Source organism: Aquarana catesbeiana, linkage group LG09 (genome assembly GCF_042186555.1).
Source record: "Aquarana catesbeiana isolate 2022-GZ linkage group LG09, ASM4218655v1, whole genome shotgun sequence".
Classification (NCBI taxonomy): Eukaryota; Metazoa; Chordata; class Amphibia; order Anura; family Ranidae; genus Aquarana; species Aquarana catesbeiana.
The window spans coordinates 155,484,903-155,501,543 of record NC_133332.1 but is presented as its reverse complement, the minus strand read 5'-3'; the positions used below and the strand labels follow the sequence as shown (position 1 = coordinate 155,501,543).

The window sequence follows — 16,641 nt, the reverse complement described above, 5'->3', positions numbered from 1 at the left end:
TCCACCTGCTCTAGGGATTGCCCGTATACCAAAAGGTCATCTAGGTAGGGTATAATGGTCACCCCCTGTAGGTGTAGGTAAGCTACAACCTCCGCCAGGACCTTTGTGAAGATCCTTGGGCTTGCAGCTAATCCAAAGGGAAGAGCTCGGAATTGCCAATGCTGAATCCCTTCGTTTGTAAGGACTGCGAATCTCAGCAGGGACTGGTGTTCCCTGGTGATCGGGATATGAAGGTAAGCATCCCTTAGATCTATCGTGGCTAAGAAAGCACCCCTTAATAGATGCCTGCGCACCGTGTATATACTGTCCATCTGGAAGCTCTTTTGTCGCAAAAACCTGTTCAACTTCCTGAGATTTAATATCAGGCGAAATTTCCCTGACGGTTTTTGAATGACAAATACATGGGAGTAAAACCCTTGGTAAAGCTTTTCCGGTGGAACGGGGATGATCACTTCCTGGAACACCAATCCCTGCAAGCTGTCCAACAGCCCTGCAGCTTTTGAAGTTTCCTTGGGGAGACAGGTCAGAAAAAAGTTTTGAGGGGGAGGGGAGAGAAGCTCCAAACGATATCCCTCTGTTACAATCTGCAAGATATAGGGGCTTTTGGAGATTCTCTTCCACTGAGGGACAAAGTGGGATAATCTCCCCCCTACCCTGATGCTGGCGTCACTTAGACTGCTTGGTGGCGTCTTTAGGTCCAGAAAAGAGCAGACTACCTTTTTGTGCGCTCTTTCCCTTTCCCCACCTCCTATTCGCATCCTTTTTTCCTCTGAATTGACCCTGGTTAACGGAGGGACGAAAAAACTTCCTGCCCCTTGCTCCTTTAGCTTTGACCGGGAACTTTTTTCCCTTTTCTGCTGACCTTGACAGCACCTGATCCAGGCCAGGTCCAAAGAGTTGTGAACCTTTAAAGGGCAAACCACATAGCCTTGCTCTAGACATATGGTCCCCTTCCCATGATTTGACCCAGACTGCCCTTCTTGCGGAGTTAAGGAGGGCCGCAGATTTTGCTGTGTTCCTGACAGACTCCACAGCCGCATCTGCCAAATATGCCACAGCCTTACCTATTATTTCTAACGAGTCTGTGATTTCTTTGGAATCACTGCCTTTAGAAACATGGTTAGAAAGTCTGCCTAACCATGCGTCCACGTTTCCCGCCACGCATGCTGATGCCAAAGCAGGAGCCATGGCAGCCGCATTGGAATCCCATGCTCTGCGCAAAAGCACCTCCGCCCTTCTGTCCATTTGGTCTTTTAGGTTCCCTGAATCCTCAAAAGACAAGACAGATTTTTTAGAAACCTGCGACAGGGCTGCGTCTAACTTAGGGGTTTTAAAGAATTTCTGCTCTTCTTCCTCCCCCAAAAGGAAACCTTCTCTTCCAAGTTTTGAGTCTAAGAACCTTTCTTTCCGGGTCTTTCCACTCTCAAAATCACCTCCTTTAGGGCCTGATGAACTGGGAACACCCTGGACTGAGGCTTTCCCAAACCCCTGTACATCTTGTCCCGGGCCGACGCCTGAACCGGAGGTTCTGGGATATCCTCAGAGGCATAGATCGCCCTAAGTAACTGCCCCATGTCTTCCACGGGAAAGAGGTGGCTACTAGCTCTAGGACTGTCACTATCCTGGCTGTCAGCGTCTGTGTCTACACCTTCCTCTAATGAGTCCTCCTCTGACTCCTCTGGGTCCTCAAACTCCTCAACTCCTGAAGTGACAGAGGAAGGGGGTCCTTGCAAGGTTTTCTGACCCCTGTCTGAAAAACCTTCCTGAGAGGAAGTGCCTTCTCAAGAGGACAGGATTTCTCTATCCTCCGCTTTAGGTGCTATAGCAGTCTTAATAGACTGGAGGGTAGAAAGCATCTCCGACTGTACCGCAAGGAAGTCCCTCATAACCTGTGAGGTTTCCTTACTAGACAGTTTTTGTATGCACCTATAGCAAAAAGGTTTCCCATGGTCCTGTGGGAGCTTATCATTACAATTCCCACATCTTTTTGACCTAGGAGGAGGGGGATTTTTTCCCTTCATCTTGTGAGCACCTTGAGCAGAGCCGCCAGGATCTAGGGACACAAAAAAGACAAAGTCCAAACTTTAACCAGTTTCCTAAGACTTTCTGTCTGTGTCTCTCTCTCACTCCCCCCCCTATGGTGTAGGTAAGACCCCTCTTACTTCACCACAAAAACGGAAGAGGATTCACCACCACTGGCCTCTTCCTGGGCTAAGGTTGCAGCTGTTACCTCCTCTCCATCCATATCTGCTGCTTTGTGAGGTTTTCCAACCTCAAGAGAGGAGTATCGTGAGGCCTCCTGCTTTTCCCTGGAGCGCTGAGTGTCTTCTCCTATACACCGATGATCGGCGCCATTTTGTTGGAGAGCCGCTGTCTGAGGGAGGATTTTGGCCTCTAGTGTCTGAATCCGCCATTTTGGCATAGACCGGAAGTCGGAAGTTACAGTGCCCGGAAACGCCGCCATCTTACTCCACCCTGGGAAGCCTGCTCCATACACAGGAGCTTCAGCCTTCCCTATGAAGTCCAGGACCTCCACCAGCCCTACAAGGCACCAAGGTACCAACCTGGCTGGCGTCCTCTACCCCCTCTGTGGCCTAGACACCAGCCTGAGCTCCAGTTCCTTCATCACCTCCGTACCTGACTGGGTGGAAGGAAAAAGCATGAGGTATGTGCTCACAGGAGTTCCGGGCTACCCCTCTGTACCCGGGAGGCTCCTTGCCGGGGAAGACTCTCTCCCCTGGCCATTGGGGGGGACCCCCTGAGAAGGACAGGGCCATGGCTGGACCCGCCACCCTCCCCGGCTTTGGCGTCCAGCCCTCGGGGGGGGGGGGGGGGACCATCCGCTCCTAGCTTCAGGTCTGAGAAAAAACAACAAACGTTTTGCTGCCGGGAAACACAATCAAGAACTGAGGTGCAGGGGGAAGGGAGGGGCCTTTTAACCTTGTATGTTGATTGTGTTTCCTGTCAGGTGGACCAGTCATCTCTCAGGTTATGCCGTCCTGGAAGATGACTAGAGAAAAAGAGCGACAATTTAAAAAAAAAAAAAAAAAAAAAAAAAAAAAAAAAAAAAAAAAGCATTATTTTTTTTACTTTTGGCTATAATAAATATCCCCCAAAAATATATAAAAAAAACTATTTTTTTCCTCAGTTTAGGCCGATGTGTATTTTTTCCACATATTTTTGGTAAAAAAATAAAATCGCAATAAGCGTATATTGATTGGTTTATACAAAAGTTATAGCATCTACAAAATAAGGGATAGATTTATAGCATTTTTATTATTATTTTTTTTTTTACTAGTAACGGCAGCGATCTGCGATTTTTATCGTGACTGCGACATTATGGCGGACACATCGGACGATTTTGACACATTTTTTGGGGCCGTTGGCATTAATACAGCGATCAATGCTATAAAAATGCATTGATTACTGTAAAAATTTCACTGGCAGTGTAGGGGTTAACACTAGGGGGCGATCAAGGAGTTAATTGTGTTCCCTAGTGTGTGTTCTAACTGAAGGGGGGGAGGGGACTAACTAGGGGAGATGACAGATTGCTGTTCATACTTTGTATGAACAGACGATCTGTCACTTCTCCCATCAGAGATCCCGGTTCTTGCCGTGATACGAGCGATCACGGGAGCCCGGCGGTCATCGAGACTGCTGGGCACTCGAATCGGCTCCGGGGGGCGAGCTGCGGGCGCCCCTAGTGGCCACCAGAGGGAGCGACGTAACATGACAGCGATTCGCGCAGCCGAGCCATGTTGCTGCAGTATAACTGGTAGGCAAGCGGTTAAAGTAATGCAGTGCCATATCGCAAAACATGGCCTGGTCATGGGGGTGGGGGGGGGGGTGTATAAATCTTCCAGAGGTCAAGTGGTTAATGTGTATTAAAAAATAAATGCAGTAAAGAATACTACAATTCTTTAAAGTGTAAAATACATATATTGGTAATATTTTTCTGTCATTTGTGGCAATCTATATTTCTTAATAAGTTCTAAAAGATACATGTAGAAAAGAAGTCTCACTAAAGACAAACAAATAAGGGTCAAGGGGAACCACAATACTCCTAACGTCTCTGTAAAGTTACAGATGTAGGATGACAGCACCAGTCAAACTAGAGTTACATAAAATTACAGTCACTGACAAATCTCTTTTCTAATCTCTTTGAATTGAAAGAATATCCTGAGGGGATCTGACAAACTGCTTGTAATGAACATACTGACCTTCAAATACATAAACCTTGGAGGAGAAGTAAAGACCAATCGGAAGCATGATCATTAGGATGGTAAAAAAGAGTAATGTCTTCAAGGTAGAAAGTAAGGAGCCGTCATTCCTGCAAAGGAAAGAAGAAGCAGGATTAATGCCATTACACATCTTAAAGGAAATCTGTAAAAGTAAATACAAAGGCTGCTGTTGTCGATCATGGTTTTGAAAATGCTAAATCACCTGACTTTAAAAACCTGTTTCAGTCACCATAAACAAGTATGAAGATCAAGACTAAGAACTAAGGGCTCATGCACACAGGACGTTTTTACAACTGCTGTTAGGGGCGTCTGACATTTTTTTTAACTGCTTCTAAACGCCCCTCCATATTAGCCTATGTGTCCATTCACACAAACTGTCAGTGGTGTTTGGAGGCATAAGCATTAAGGCCCCTTTTACACTGGGACGGAGGTAAAGCGCCACTATTTTTACCGTCGTATTTGTGGGGGTATTCGGCCGCTAGCAGGGCCGAGAAAGGGTTAAAACCACCGCAAATCGCTGCTGCAGCAGCGATACGCTGGCGGTATAGCCGCGCTACCCCATCGATTTCAATGGACAGGAGCGGTTTAGGAGCGGTGTATACAGTACACCACTCCAAAGATCCTGCTTGCAGGACTTTTCTTACCGTTCTGCCAGCGCACCGCTCCAGTGTGAAAGCCCTCAAGGCTTTCACATTGGAGACACAGCAGCGGCTCTTTCAGCGCGCTTTGCAGATGCTATTTTTAGCACTGTAGCACCTGCAAAGTGCACCAGTGTGAAAAGGGTCTTAGGGGCAGTAAAAAAAATGTCAGCCTGTGCGTTCAGGAGCAGAGGCTGTTGAGCTGTTAAAACGTCCGACGCCGCTAAGCATTGTCAATCATTTTTTTTTTCATGTCAAAATCAATGGTTACCTATGAGAGCCCATTGATTTGAATAGAAATCGCACCAAAAGTTGGATCATGATGATCCGACTTGCAGTGCGACGAGGATCTTAAAGAGGAACCCCATGCCAAAATTAAAATTAAAAAAAAAAAAGCGTGGGGTCCCCCAAAGATCTATACCTGACCCTTCGGTCTGGTATGGATTTTAAAGGGAAACCCCACGCCAACAAAACGGCAAGGGAGTCCCCCCCCAAAATCCATACCAGACCCTTATCCGAGCGTCAAAAATAAAAACCAGACATGTAGCAGAATACCTTTTGGCCTAAATTTATGAAAAAATTTGATTTTTTTTTTTTTTTTTTTAATTGGATATGTTTTCTTTTTTTTTTTTTTTTTTTTTTTTTTTTCTTTTTTCCACTTCAGCGAAAATTTTCCGAGAGACATTATTTCAACTTTATGTGTCAAACTTTATCTCTTCTCCTTTTTCACATCATTGTGGATTGTTTCCGTCACATCTTTATTATTTTTCCCTTCTAGGATATTCTTAAATATTTTTAAAAACCGGCGACAAACCGCCTTCTATAATTATAAACCCTATTATTATCTTATTCTCTCTCAGTTCCTCTTATTTCCCCCCACCCCCCCTCCCCCTCCCCTGTGTCTGGTCCGTTCCTTTATGTTATTTATTTATCCACTTGGCTCTGCACCTGTTCTTTCTTTTATCCTATCTAAATAAATATCCGAGACTTTGTAGTTTTTCCAACTTTCCCATCTACTATTATCCCCTTTCTCTCCTCCTTCCATTTTGTAGTGATAATCTATTTCCTTTAGCCAGTTTCTAATGTCTGGTTTTCCACTTTTTAGCCAATTCTTGGGAATTAAGGCCTTGGCCGCATTCAGGAGGTTAGGTATTATTGATTTTCTATATTGTTTCTTAGGTTTATTGTAGATATGGAAGAGGCATGTCCAAATATTTTGTTCTATTTCTTCTCCAGTTATTTCCTTTATGTTGTTTAACACTTCCTTCCAGTACTCCATTATTATTGGGCATTCCCACCATATGTGTATGATCGTTGCTATTTGGCCACATTTTCTCCAACACAAGGAGGTTCTATCTTGATGGAATCTGTGTATTCTTACTGGGGTCATATACCATCTTGATACTAGTTTATAATTCATTTCTATGGTCTTCATGTCCCAGGCCTTATTATATCCCATTTCTATCATTTTTTCCACTTTTTGGTTATCTATTTTTAAATTCATTTCTTTTTCCCATTGATTTATATATTCTGGTCTTTCTTGTGCTTCCAAATCTGTCAGTATACTATAAATTTTTGATGTTCCGTTTTTTAATGGTGTTTCATTGCTACATAGCTTTTCCAGTGCAGTTAATTTTGTTTCATCTCTCAGTGGGTGTGGTATTGTGCTTACTAGGTGCCTTATTTGAATATAATTCCATTCATTCATCTTCCATCCATTCCTTTCCTCTATTTCTACTCGTGTTCTTATTTTGCCATTTCTAGTGATATCTTTCAGTCGTGGGTTACCTATTCCTTGAATTTCAAATATTTCCCTCCCAGGGGTGAAGAGATTCGATCCTGTGAGTGCTAATAGTGGTGAATTATATTTCCATTCATTCTTTAAGTGAATGGTGTCCCAAATTTTAAATACATTTTTTGTTATTTCGTGCGTGTCGGTGTCCAATATTCTATATTTCCGTGGAATCCAAATATTCTTATGTAGTGTGGCTCCACTTATTGTGTTTTCCATTTCCACCCATTTTTTTTCATTTTTCTCATTTGTCCACTCTAACATTCGTGTTAAAACTATGGCTTTATAGTACCTACTTATATCTGGGACGGCAAGACCCCCATGCTCCTTTTTCCTTGTGATCAGCGTGTATTTAATTCTTGGTTTTTTATTAAGCCATATGTATTTTAGCAGGATTGTTTTAATTATTTTAAAAAAGCTCTGCGGGATTTTTACTGGTAACATCTGTAATCTGTAATTTATTTTAGGTAATATCGTCATCTTAAACATATTTATTCTTCCAATCCATGAAAGTGGCTGTATTCTTAACTTTTTCATTTCTTCTTTGACCTCATTGATCAGTGGAATAAAGTTTGCCTGATAAATTTTTTCGACTCTAGGAGTTATTTTAATTCCAAGGTAATTGAGTTCTTTTACCCAAGTGAATGGGAATTCTTTTTGTAAAAACTGAACTTCCTTTTCCTCTAGACCTATGTTTAATATTTCCGTTTTTATTGGATTAATTTTGAAGTTTGACAGTTCTCCGTATTTTTTAATTTCTTTCAGTATGTTTGGGAGTGACACTCTTGGGTTGGATACGTACATCAAGATGTCGTCCGCGTAGGCAGCGATCTTATGCTCTTTTCCTCCTAGTTTCGCTCCTTCTACCTCTTTGTTATTGCGGAGTGTTACTAATAGTGGTTCTAAGGCCAATACATATAATAGTGGAGACAGTGGACAGCCTTGCCGTGTTCCATTGTGCATCTTAATTTTTGGAGAGAGTCTACCGTTTACTTTTACGACTGCTGTCGGGCCATTATACAAATTTGTTATCCACTTCATCATTTTTGTCCCAATACCCAAGTGCCGCAATGTATCCATCATGAAACCCCAGTCTACCCTGTCAAATGCTTTTTCTGCATCCAATGACAGGAATAGAACTGGGGTCTCATTCTGCACCTTCTTGTGCAACATCAATAATGATTTTAGGCTGTTGTCCCGCCCCTCTCTCCCCGGGACAAAACCAGTTTGGTCCGGGTTGATCCACAGTGGGATTAGTTTTTTTATCCTAGTGGCCAGGATCTTGGAGTACAGCTTCGTATCAGCGTTCAATAGGGCTATTGGCCTGTAGCTTGAGCAGTTAACTTTGTCTTTCCCTTCTTTTGGTAGTATTGTAATATGAGCTAATAACGATTCACTTCTTATTTCTTCATCTTCCCCTAAGGAATTCATATATTCTAATAGTTTTGGAGTCAGCTGTTCTTCAAATTTTTTATAGTATTTGACCGTAAACCCGTCTGGTCCTGGGCTTTTTCCTACGGGAGTTTCCTTTAATGCCAGTTTTACCTCTTCATGCGTAATATTTTTTTCCAATTCTTCTAGTTGGTCTATTTTTAGTTTTGGTAAGTTTGCTTTTTTTAAATATTCTTGTATCTTCTTTGTTCTTGTATTCGCTTCTTTCCAACTTTCCTGTCCTTTTATTGCATAAAGGGAGCTGAAGTATTTTTGAAATGTTATCACTATATCTGTGGTTTTATTTACCACTTCTCCTTTTTCATTTTTGATCTTCTCAATGTAATTCAAAGACTTCTTTTTTTTTACCAGATTTGCTAGGTATTTTCCTGGTTTATTAGCCCATTTATATTTTTCTTGTACTACTCTGTTGTAGTCCTTCCTTTCTTCTTGTTCCATCCAGTCTTTTAATTGCTCTCTCTTTTGAGATAGTAGGCCGAAGATTTTGTTGTTTACTTGATTTTTGTGTTTTCGTTCCAATTCATAAATTTCTTTAATTATTTGTTGCATGTTTGTTTTCCTTTCCTGTTTTTTTCTTGCCCCTATAGCTATTAACTTGCCCCTAATAACAGATTTATGCGCCTCCCATATTGTTGCTTTCGATACTTCTGGTGTATCGTTTTCTTCAAAATATCTTTTAATTTCTTCTATGATGCTTATTTCGGTCTCACTGTCTTCTAATAAAGTTTCGTTGATTCTCCATGGACCCCTTTCAAGGACTTCTCCTTTTATTTTCATTCTCAAGATTACTGGGCTGTGATCTGAGGCGGTTATTATGCCTATTTTTGTTTCTTCTATTTCTTCCAAGTTTCTATGTTCGACCATGATGTAATCCAATCTGGAGTAAATTTTGTGTACTGTTGAGTAGAATGTGTAGTCCTTTGTGCTGGGGTGCTGAATTCTCCAAGGGTCTATTAGTTGTTGTTCATATAATGTTCTTTTTAATTTCTTTAGTTGATTTACCTCTTTGTCCCTTACTCTTGAGGTACTGTCCATTTTATTATCCATGCTGAAGTTGAAGTCTCCAGCTAGTATTAATTTCCCTTGCTTGAATTCCATTAGTATTTTAATTATATCTATCAAATATTTTTTAGGGTTCTTATTAGGACAGTAGACATTGGCCAATGTATATTTTACCCCATGTATAGTTCCTGTAATAAAAAGATATCGACCCTCCGGGTCTATTTTCCTTTGATCTATTAGAAAACGTACATTTTTCCCTATACCGATGGCTACTCCTTTGGCCCTTCTTATTGGCGAGTCTCCTTGATACCATGTTGGTATGTTTCTTGAATAAATTTTGGCACTTGAGTTTTGGGTTATATGCGTCTCCTGTAGGAAAATTATTTCTGCTTTACTTTTTTCTAGTTCTCGGAGGATGATATTTCTCTTCCCTGGGGAATTTAGTCCTCGGACATTGTAAGAGATTATTTTTATGCTGTTTACATTTTCCATTCTTGTGCCTTTTCTTCCCCGCCCGTCCTCCGGCCCTCCCCCCCACGCGGTCCCCCTAGGAGACCGGATGGAGGGGACACCCAGCGGACGCACGGGGTCTCCTCATCTCTTGTCTCAGAATAGGTGTGCCTATGTAACCACTCATGTGACTCAGACCTCTCCCTCCCCACCCTCCCTCCCCCTCCCACCCTCCCCCTCCCTTTTTTCTGATATGGGTTTTTTACCCCCATATTCTCTAGAGCTGAGAGCATTTTACTTTGTTTTGTGGGGCACGCTCTGCCCCCTCTGCTCTATTTATTGTGAGGCGGAGCTCTGTAAGACACCCTATTACCCCCCTGCCTAAGCACTAATAGGGCGACCCCCTGTCCACTCCGTGAGTCCCTGTCTCCCTCTCCCTGCGTTTTTGTTGTGTTTTACCAATCCTTTCACTTTCCTTTTTTTCCCATCCCATCAACCCCAGCCCCCCCCCCCCCCCTTTCCACTCTAAGGCCCCTTGCACCGTTGTGTGGTATTTTCTCAGATATTAATTTCCTCGAGAGTCCACATCTTGATGTCTGATCCTTGAATTTACTTGCCACTGTAGGTCATCTCTTGCCGTTATTCGCTCCTGACTATTTGCGTATTTTTCCAGTTCTGGGGAGGGGATTTCTAGTTTGTTGCAAAAGTCCGGAATCTCCTCCACATGTCTTAGCCTCGCACTTATTCCGTTTTTCCTTGCTATTAGACATGCTGGAAAACCCCAGTTGTATTGAATTTCTTGCTCCCGGAGGATTTCTAATAATGGCTTTAGTATCCGTCGTCTTTTCAACGTTTCTTGAGATAAGTCTTGAAATATTTGTAATTTACCTCCCGCAAACTCTATTTGTGTTTTCCTCTTTAGGTTTATCCAGATCTGTTTTTTTTCTTCCCATTTTTCAAAGCGTACGATTACATCTCTAGGTGTTTCCCTTGCAAACCTTTGAGGTTTTTTTACTCGAAAGACACTTTCTATTCCTATTGTGTTAGTTGTTTCCTTTCCCAAGATTTGGTTGAAGAGATTGTTCATTTTTTCTATTAGATTTTCTGCTTGTTCTGTTTCCGGTAACCCACGTATTCTCAAGTTTTTCTTTTTATCTCTATTTTCTTGCTCTTCTATTTTATATGATTGTTCCTGTTGTTCCCGTTTTAATTTCTTTATTTCATCTTCTAGTTCCTTTATGTTTTTTTGATGTAGGTCTACTTTGATCTCTACTTCTTCCACTCTGTTTAACATATATCCCATATCTTTATGGAGTGTTGACATCTCTGCTTTTAGGGAATTCTCTAGTGCCGCAAACATTTTTTCCATATCCTGTTTTGTTGGCAACTGTGGCCCTTGTTGTCCTTCCTCCTTTCCTCTGTCTTCCTCTCCCATTTCTGGCTCCATTCTGGGTTCTGAGAGGTGGCTGGTTTCTGTTTGTACTTTATACTGGCCTTTTTTATCCTTGTTGTCCTTCTCTTTTGTATCTATTTGTCTGCCCTTTGAACCCACTTGTTTCTCTCCTTCTCCGATTCCTTGCTGTATATACCTGTTCATAGGGCCTGGACTTGGGCCTAGGCTGGTCCTAGGTGATTTCGGTATTGCTCCCGCACTTCTTGTTGTTTTCCCCTTCATGTTTGTTTCTATGGCTGGATTTATAAGATCTTCAAAGCTGCCTTCCAGAATACCCCTTGATTGGGATTTCTTAATGATGAAAAAATCTCCCAGCCTTTTTAAATTGACTTATTTTTACTAATATTTCTTTTATTCCGTTCTCATACCCGGCATCCTCCCCACAATCCAATAATAGAAATAAATTAATGAGATATGAGTGGTCCCCGTTTTCCAGAAGTTATGTTACTACCTTAAATACATTAAGCATTCCTTAGTGCTGTTCAATTGTTTAAGCGTTCTTAAGCTGGAAAAAAAAAAAAAAAAAAAAAAAAGGCTCAAAAACGCTCAAAAACGCTATTGCAAAAATGCTGAAAAAAAGCTGGAAAAAGTTAAAAAAAAAAAAAAAAAAAAAAAAAAAAAAGTCACTGCAAAGACACCGGCGTCTTCACAGCGCTTTTCCAGCAGCCCGTGTGCATGGGGGCCCAGGTGCTCAGCAAAATAATTCAAATGTTTTAGCGATATAATGCAATCTAATTCAAGTATTCAGCAAGATGATTTATATATTCAGCAGTATAGTTCCAGTATAAGCTTATTTGTTCCACATTTTGTTACTATGGAATTTCTTCTTATTCTATAGTTTGTACTATCAAGCCTATAATTAGTACCCTTTGCAAAAAAAAAAAAAAAAAAAATTCACAAGAAAGGGAGATACTGCAGCAGCAGCAGCAGCAGGCAGGTGGGGGCTGGGAGACAACTCTTCCGTTGGCTTGTCTTTCTTTCACCTTCTCCTTCTCTTCTCCCCTGTTCCCCCCCCCTGTTTTTATTGTTTTTCTTAGCTCACTTGATTCTACTTTTTCAGCTCTTTCGCCTTTTCCCCTGCTTGTTCACTTCAAGACAATTGCAATAGAAGAGCCAAAAGAGGAGGAAAAAACAAAAACAAAAAAAAAACGCTCCAAAAACGCTCAAAGACGCTATTGCAAAAACGCTGAAAAAAGTAAAAAAAAAAAAAAAAAAAAAAAAAAAAAAAGTCACTGCAAAGACACTAGCGTTTTCACAACGTTCTCCCAACAGCCCATGTGCATGAGGGCCCAGGTGCTCATAAAAATAATTCAAATGTTTTAGCGGTATAATGCAATCTAATTCAAGTATTCAGCAAGATGATTTATATGTTCAGCAGTATAGTTCCAGTATGAGCTTATATGTTCCACATTTTGTTACTATGAAATTTCTTCTTATTCTATAGTTTATACTATCGAGCCTATAGTTAATACCATTTGCAAAAAACAAAAACAAAAAAAAGACCAAAAAAAAAAAAAAAAAAAAGGATCACAAGAAAGGGAGCTACTGCAGCAGCAGCAGCAAACAGGTGGGGGCTGGGAGACAACTCTTCCGTTGGCTTGTCTCTCATTCACCTTCTCCTTCTCCCCTGTTCCCCCCCCTGTTTTTATTGTTTTTCTTAGCTCACTTGATTCTACTTTTTCAGCTCTTTCGCCTTCATTTACTTTCGCTTTTTATTCCATTTTATTTCGTTTTATTTCAATATGTTCTTTCCCTTTCCCTTTCTCTTGCTCCATTACTTTTCCTTTGCCTTTTCACTTCAAGACAATTGCAATAGAAAAAAAGCCAAAAAAAAAAAAAAAATACGGTACTTATCTTTTAGTTGTTGTTGAATTTGGGACAAAAAGGGACGCTCACTACAGCTTGTTGCAGTCAGACGCAGGTACAAACTTCCTCTGGCTTACTCCACAAGACAGCTCAGTGAGTGATGAGCAGGGGGGGCGGGGAGGGAAGCTACCTACACCTTCTCATCAGGCCGATCATTCCTCTCAGCTGCAGGGAGAGGGTTCTCAGGATCCTCACGCCGTGCACAGAGCCATTACCAGGCTCCTCCCTCCCTGGATATGTTTTCTAATAGAAGTAAAAACATTTTTCAAAATGTTCGGTCTTTTTTCATTTATATAATAAAAAAAAAAAAAAAAAATCCAGTGGTGATCAAATACCACCAAAAGAAAGCTCTAGTTCTGGTGACTTTGGGAGATTTCCTTAATTTGCAGAGATTTCCTTTTACTTCCTGTTTTTTGGAACACAGATGGCAAAAATAAACCTTACAGCCATTTTAACCTTCCCTTAGGGCACTTTCACACTGGACAGGGGTCAGCGGTAAAGCGCCATTATTTTTAGCGGCACTTTACTGTTTTTTTTCTTTTCAGTGCTTTTCGGCTGCTAGCGGGGAGCTTTTAACCCCTGCTAACGGCCGAAAAAGGGTTAAAATGGCCGCAAAGCGCTGCTGCCCACTGATTTTAATGGGCAGGGACGCTTTAGGAGTGGTGTATACACCTGCTTCAAAGATGCTGCTTGGAGGACTTTGAGCGTCCTGCTAGCACACCGCTCTAGTGTGAAAGCACTCAGGGCTTTCACACTGGAATGAGAGGGGAGGCGCTTTGCAGGTGCTATTTTTAGCATCTGTAAAGCGCTTCGGTTGGAAAGTTGCCTTACACTATCCAAAAAAAATAAGTGGTCTTGCCTATAGTTCTATTTTAAGGTTTATTCAGACCTTTGCATTGCGCGTTAATGTGTCTTGAGGGGATGAAAACGCACCAAAGCTTCTTTTTTTTTTTTTAACTATTTTTAACAATTTACTTTTTTTTTAATGGATTATTCTTGACAATGCCGCACACTACAACTGTGCGTTAGGTTGCACTGAAGCTTTGTTGCCTTCATGCGTGGCAGTACCATGCAAAAAAAAAAAAAATGGCATCACAATGCGTCATTGCGTGTAACATGTGCTCCGGTAAGGTACTGCACTATAAAAGGTGTGAAAAAAGTACTGACACCAGACATAGCCAGGTAACTAGCATTTTCAGAAGGAGGTCTGCAATTGTATATGATGTTTGTACAGATTTCCTTTTAACCCGGAGTTTAGGTCCTATTCATGAGACAATAGCATATTTCAATGTTTCCGTGAGAATGTGGGAAATCACCAGCTCATACAAAAACATACTAGTTTCTACAGGATTCTCCAAGCAGGCTGTTTACACCACAATATTATGAAGAGGAGATTTTATGATGTGTGTATTGTATAAACATAACACTACAAAAGGCTGGACAAGAACTCTGGGAAAGGCATTCTGGCGACGTTAAGTGGATGCTGCGTTTGTGAATTCCAGAGACTCCATATCAGAGTGAACTAAGATGTATACGGATTTATTGTACAAAAGCAGCTACAAAGCCCCTTATGAGAAGACAACAATGTTGCCTTACAGAGAAGCCGATTATTAACAAGAACTGAAGCTACAAACATGTGTCCTTACGCCATCCTTCTGGGAGATAAGAACTGGAAAAAGGCCCCTGGTTCATGTGGATATGAAACACCATTTAGGCCCAACTCACACTTGTGAATGGGACTGTTAGGGATGACATGTGGGAGACCCAGCAGGGGTTCCTGGTGGTTAGGGTCCAAGGATGATCATTCACAGGTAATCATTCCAGGAGCGATAACATGCGAGCGGCCACAATTAGCTGCAGGAGCTTTCAGCCCCCCCCCCCCCCCCCCCCCATTACGTTTGATGAGGCTGCCAGATGCAGCTAATCATGGGGAATCCTGCTGGATCTCCTGCATGTAATCACTGAAGGCCCCATTTGCAATTGTGAATGGGGCCCTATAATGTTTTGGATAAGTTTTGTAAGCAAGAGTTAAAAACTGTCAAGTTTTTACTTCTGTCTGGGTTCCCACTGGGAAGATTTATTCTATTTCTCCAAGTGACCATTATATTAAATTATGAGTCATCACTGGAACAGGAGAAAAAAACTTTCAATGGGAACAATTGTTCTGGTAAAAATGTTTCTAAAGCGGACCATAGCATAGACTGCTTGAATTGTGGCCAATTCCAGGCACTGTATGGGTATGCAGACAGCCATGACTGCAGCAGACACTGAATATAATACCTGGCAGTAGAGACTCCTCCATCCATGCGGGGGACATTAAAACGGAACCTCACCCAAAAGGGTTGTTTGCATCCCCCCCCCACTTCACTGCCACATTTGGCTTTGACAGGTGTCCACTCCCACTTCTGGTCAGATCACTGCGGAAATCTGTGCACAAGTTCGGCCCTCTCATCCAGCCTTCTGGGACACATCACAGGTACCAGAAGACCGCAGGACCATTCACAAAGCGCAGTGCAGTAGGAAACCAGCTGTAAAGTCGGAAGGTTTCCCTTAACTAAGATGCTGACGCTTGCACCAGAAGCCGATTGTGCACATTGGAGCAATTTGTCATGCGATTTGACAGGTCACATCACAAGTCGCAGCCTATTGCTGGCAATGGCATCGCTCTAAATCGGTGTAGCAACCTGAACTAACGCTGACCTGTTACTTTGGAATCTCACTACTTCAAGCGATCTAGCACGATTTCAAAGTAGCACTAAAGGGAACCAGGGCTGAAGAATTGTCTTGGGTGAGAATGTCGCTGTATCCCTGGACAGGCCTTATATTAAAAGTCAGCAGCTACATTATTTGGGGGGGAGGGGGGGGCTCTTGTTTAATTGTTAATGGCTCCATAAACACATCTGGCACACACAGGACGTTTGTGGCCATCAAACTGAATGGTAATGTGGCAGCCTGCAGTTTGTTGCAAGGCACGATTTGTAAATAAGGAGCATGCCCTATTTTTGTGTGTTCCTGTGTGTTTTGGTAGGCCATTGAAATGAATGGGCTGTCAAAACTAGAAAAACCTCCATACCCCATGCTGCTACACTGCATGGGAATACAGCACAGAGATGACGGGATCAGCCTGCATGCTGTGCTCCCACTCTGCCCTCCATTCCTCCCTCAGCCTAATGACACTCTATGAAGAGGAAGTGAAGCATGCACTGTCATAGAACACCCATTCCCTGTACAGCACCCTCACCCCTTCCTCTATGCCAGGGTATTGCGGCTCCACTTACTGCCTGAAGTCCGGCGGAGGGAAGCTGGCGGCATTCAAAGCGGTTTTGTCTAATCTCTCCATACTGCCCGGGCCTACTGACAGCTTCACTTCCTGACTGCACGGCGTCATGTGACCCCTGTCATGTGACTTCCAATGTGAGCGAACGGTGCGGCGCTGGGGATGGGCGGAGTTTGTGCGGAGCACGGCATTGGCTGATTGTACGAGTGATAGGCGGTATACACACACAGGCTGTGTGTTTGGCGGGGTGCAGCTTGTGTGGTGTTCACAATTACCTTCCGGTTGTGTTCGGCTCTCACTGTACAAGTTTTATAGCAAAATCTACATATAGTGCTTCCAGCACAAATGTTACACGTAATTGTTGCCAGCTTCCCTTCAAACACAATGTCCTTAAAGCAGTATTAAACCGCGTCAAAAAAAAAGTTCCCCTGCAGGCGCATGTTGTAATCTGCTGTACATTATGATAGACT

At 42.3% G+C, this 16,641-nt stretch overlaps 1 protein-coding gene across 1 annotated transcript in view; it reads right to left on the bottom strand.

Annotated features, from left to right (window-relative positions):
- The window catches only part of VMA21 (vacuolar ATPase assembly factor VMA21), a 32,691-nt gene extending 16,376 nt beyond the window's left edge, over positions 1–16,315 (bottom strand). The window contains exons 1-2 of the mRNA XM_073599290.1: positions 16,173–16,315; positions 4,221–4,330 (exon numbers count right to left, since the gene is read on the bottom strand). Coding sequence (XP_073455391.1) covers positions 4,221–4,330; positions 16,173–16,282 — 220 coding nt within the window. The 5' untranslated portion in view covers positions 16,283–16,315. The remainder of the gene's footprint in view (positions 1–4,220; positions 4,331–16,172) is intronic.
- Between the last annotated feature and the right edge of the window lie 326 nt (positions 16,316–16,641).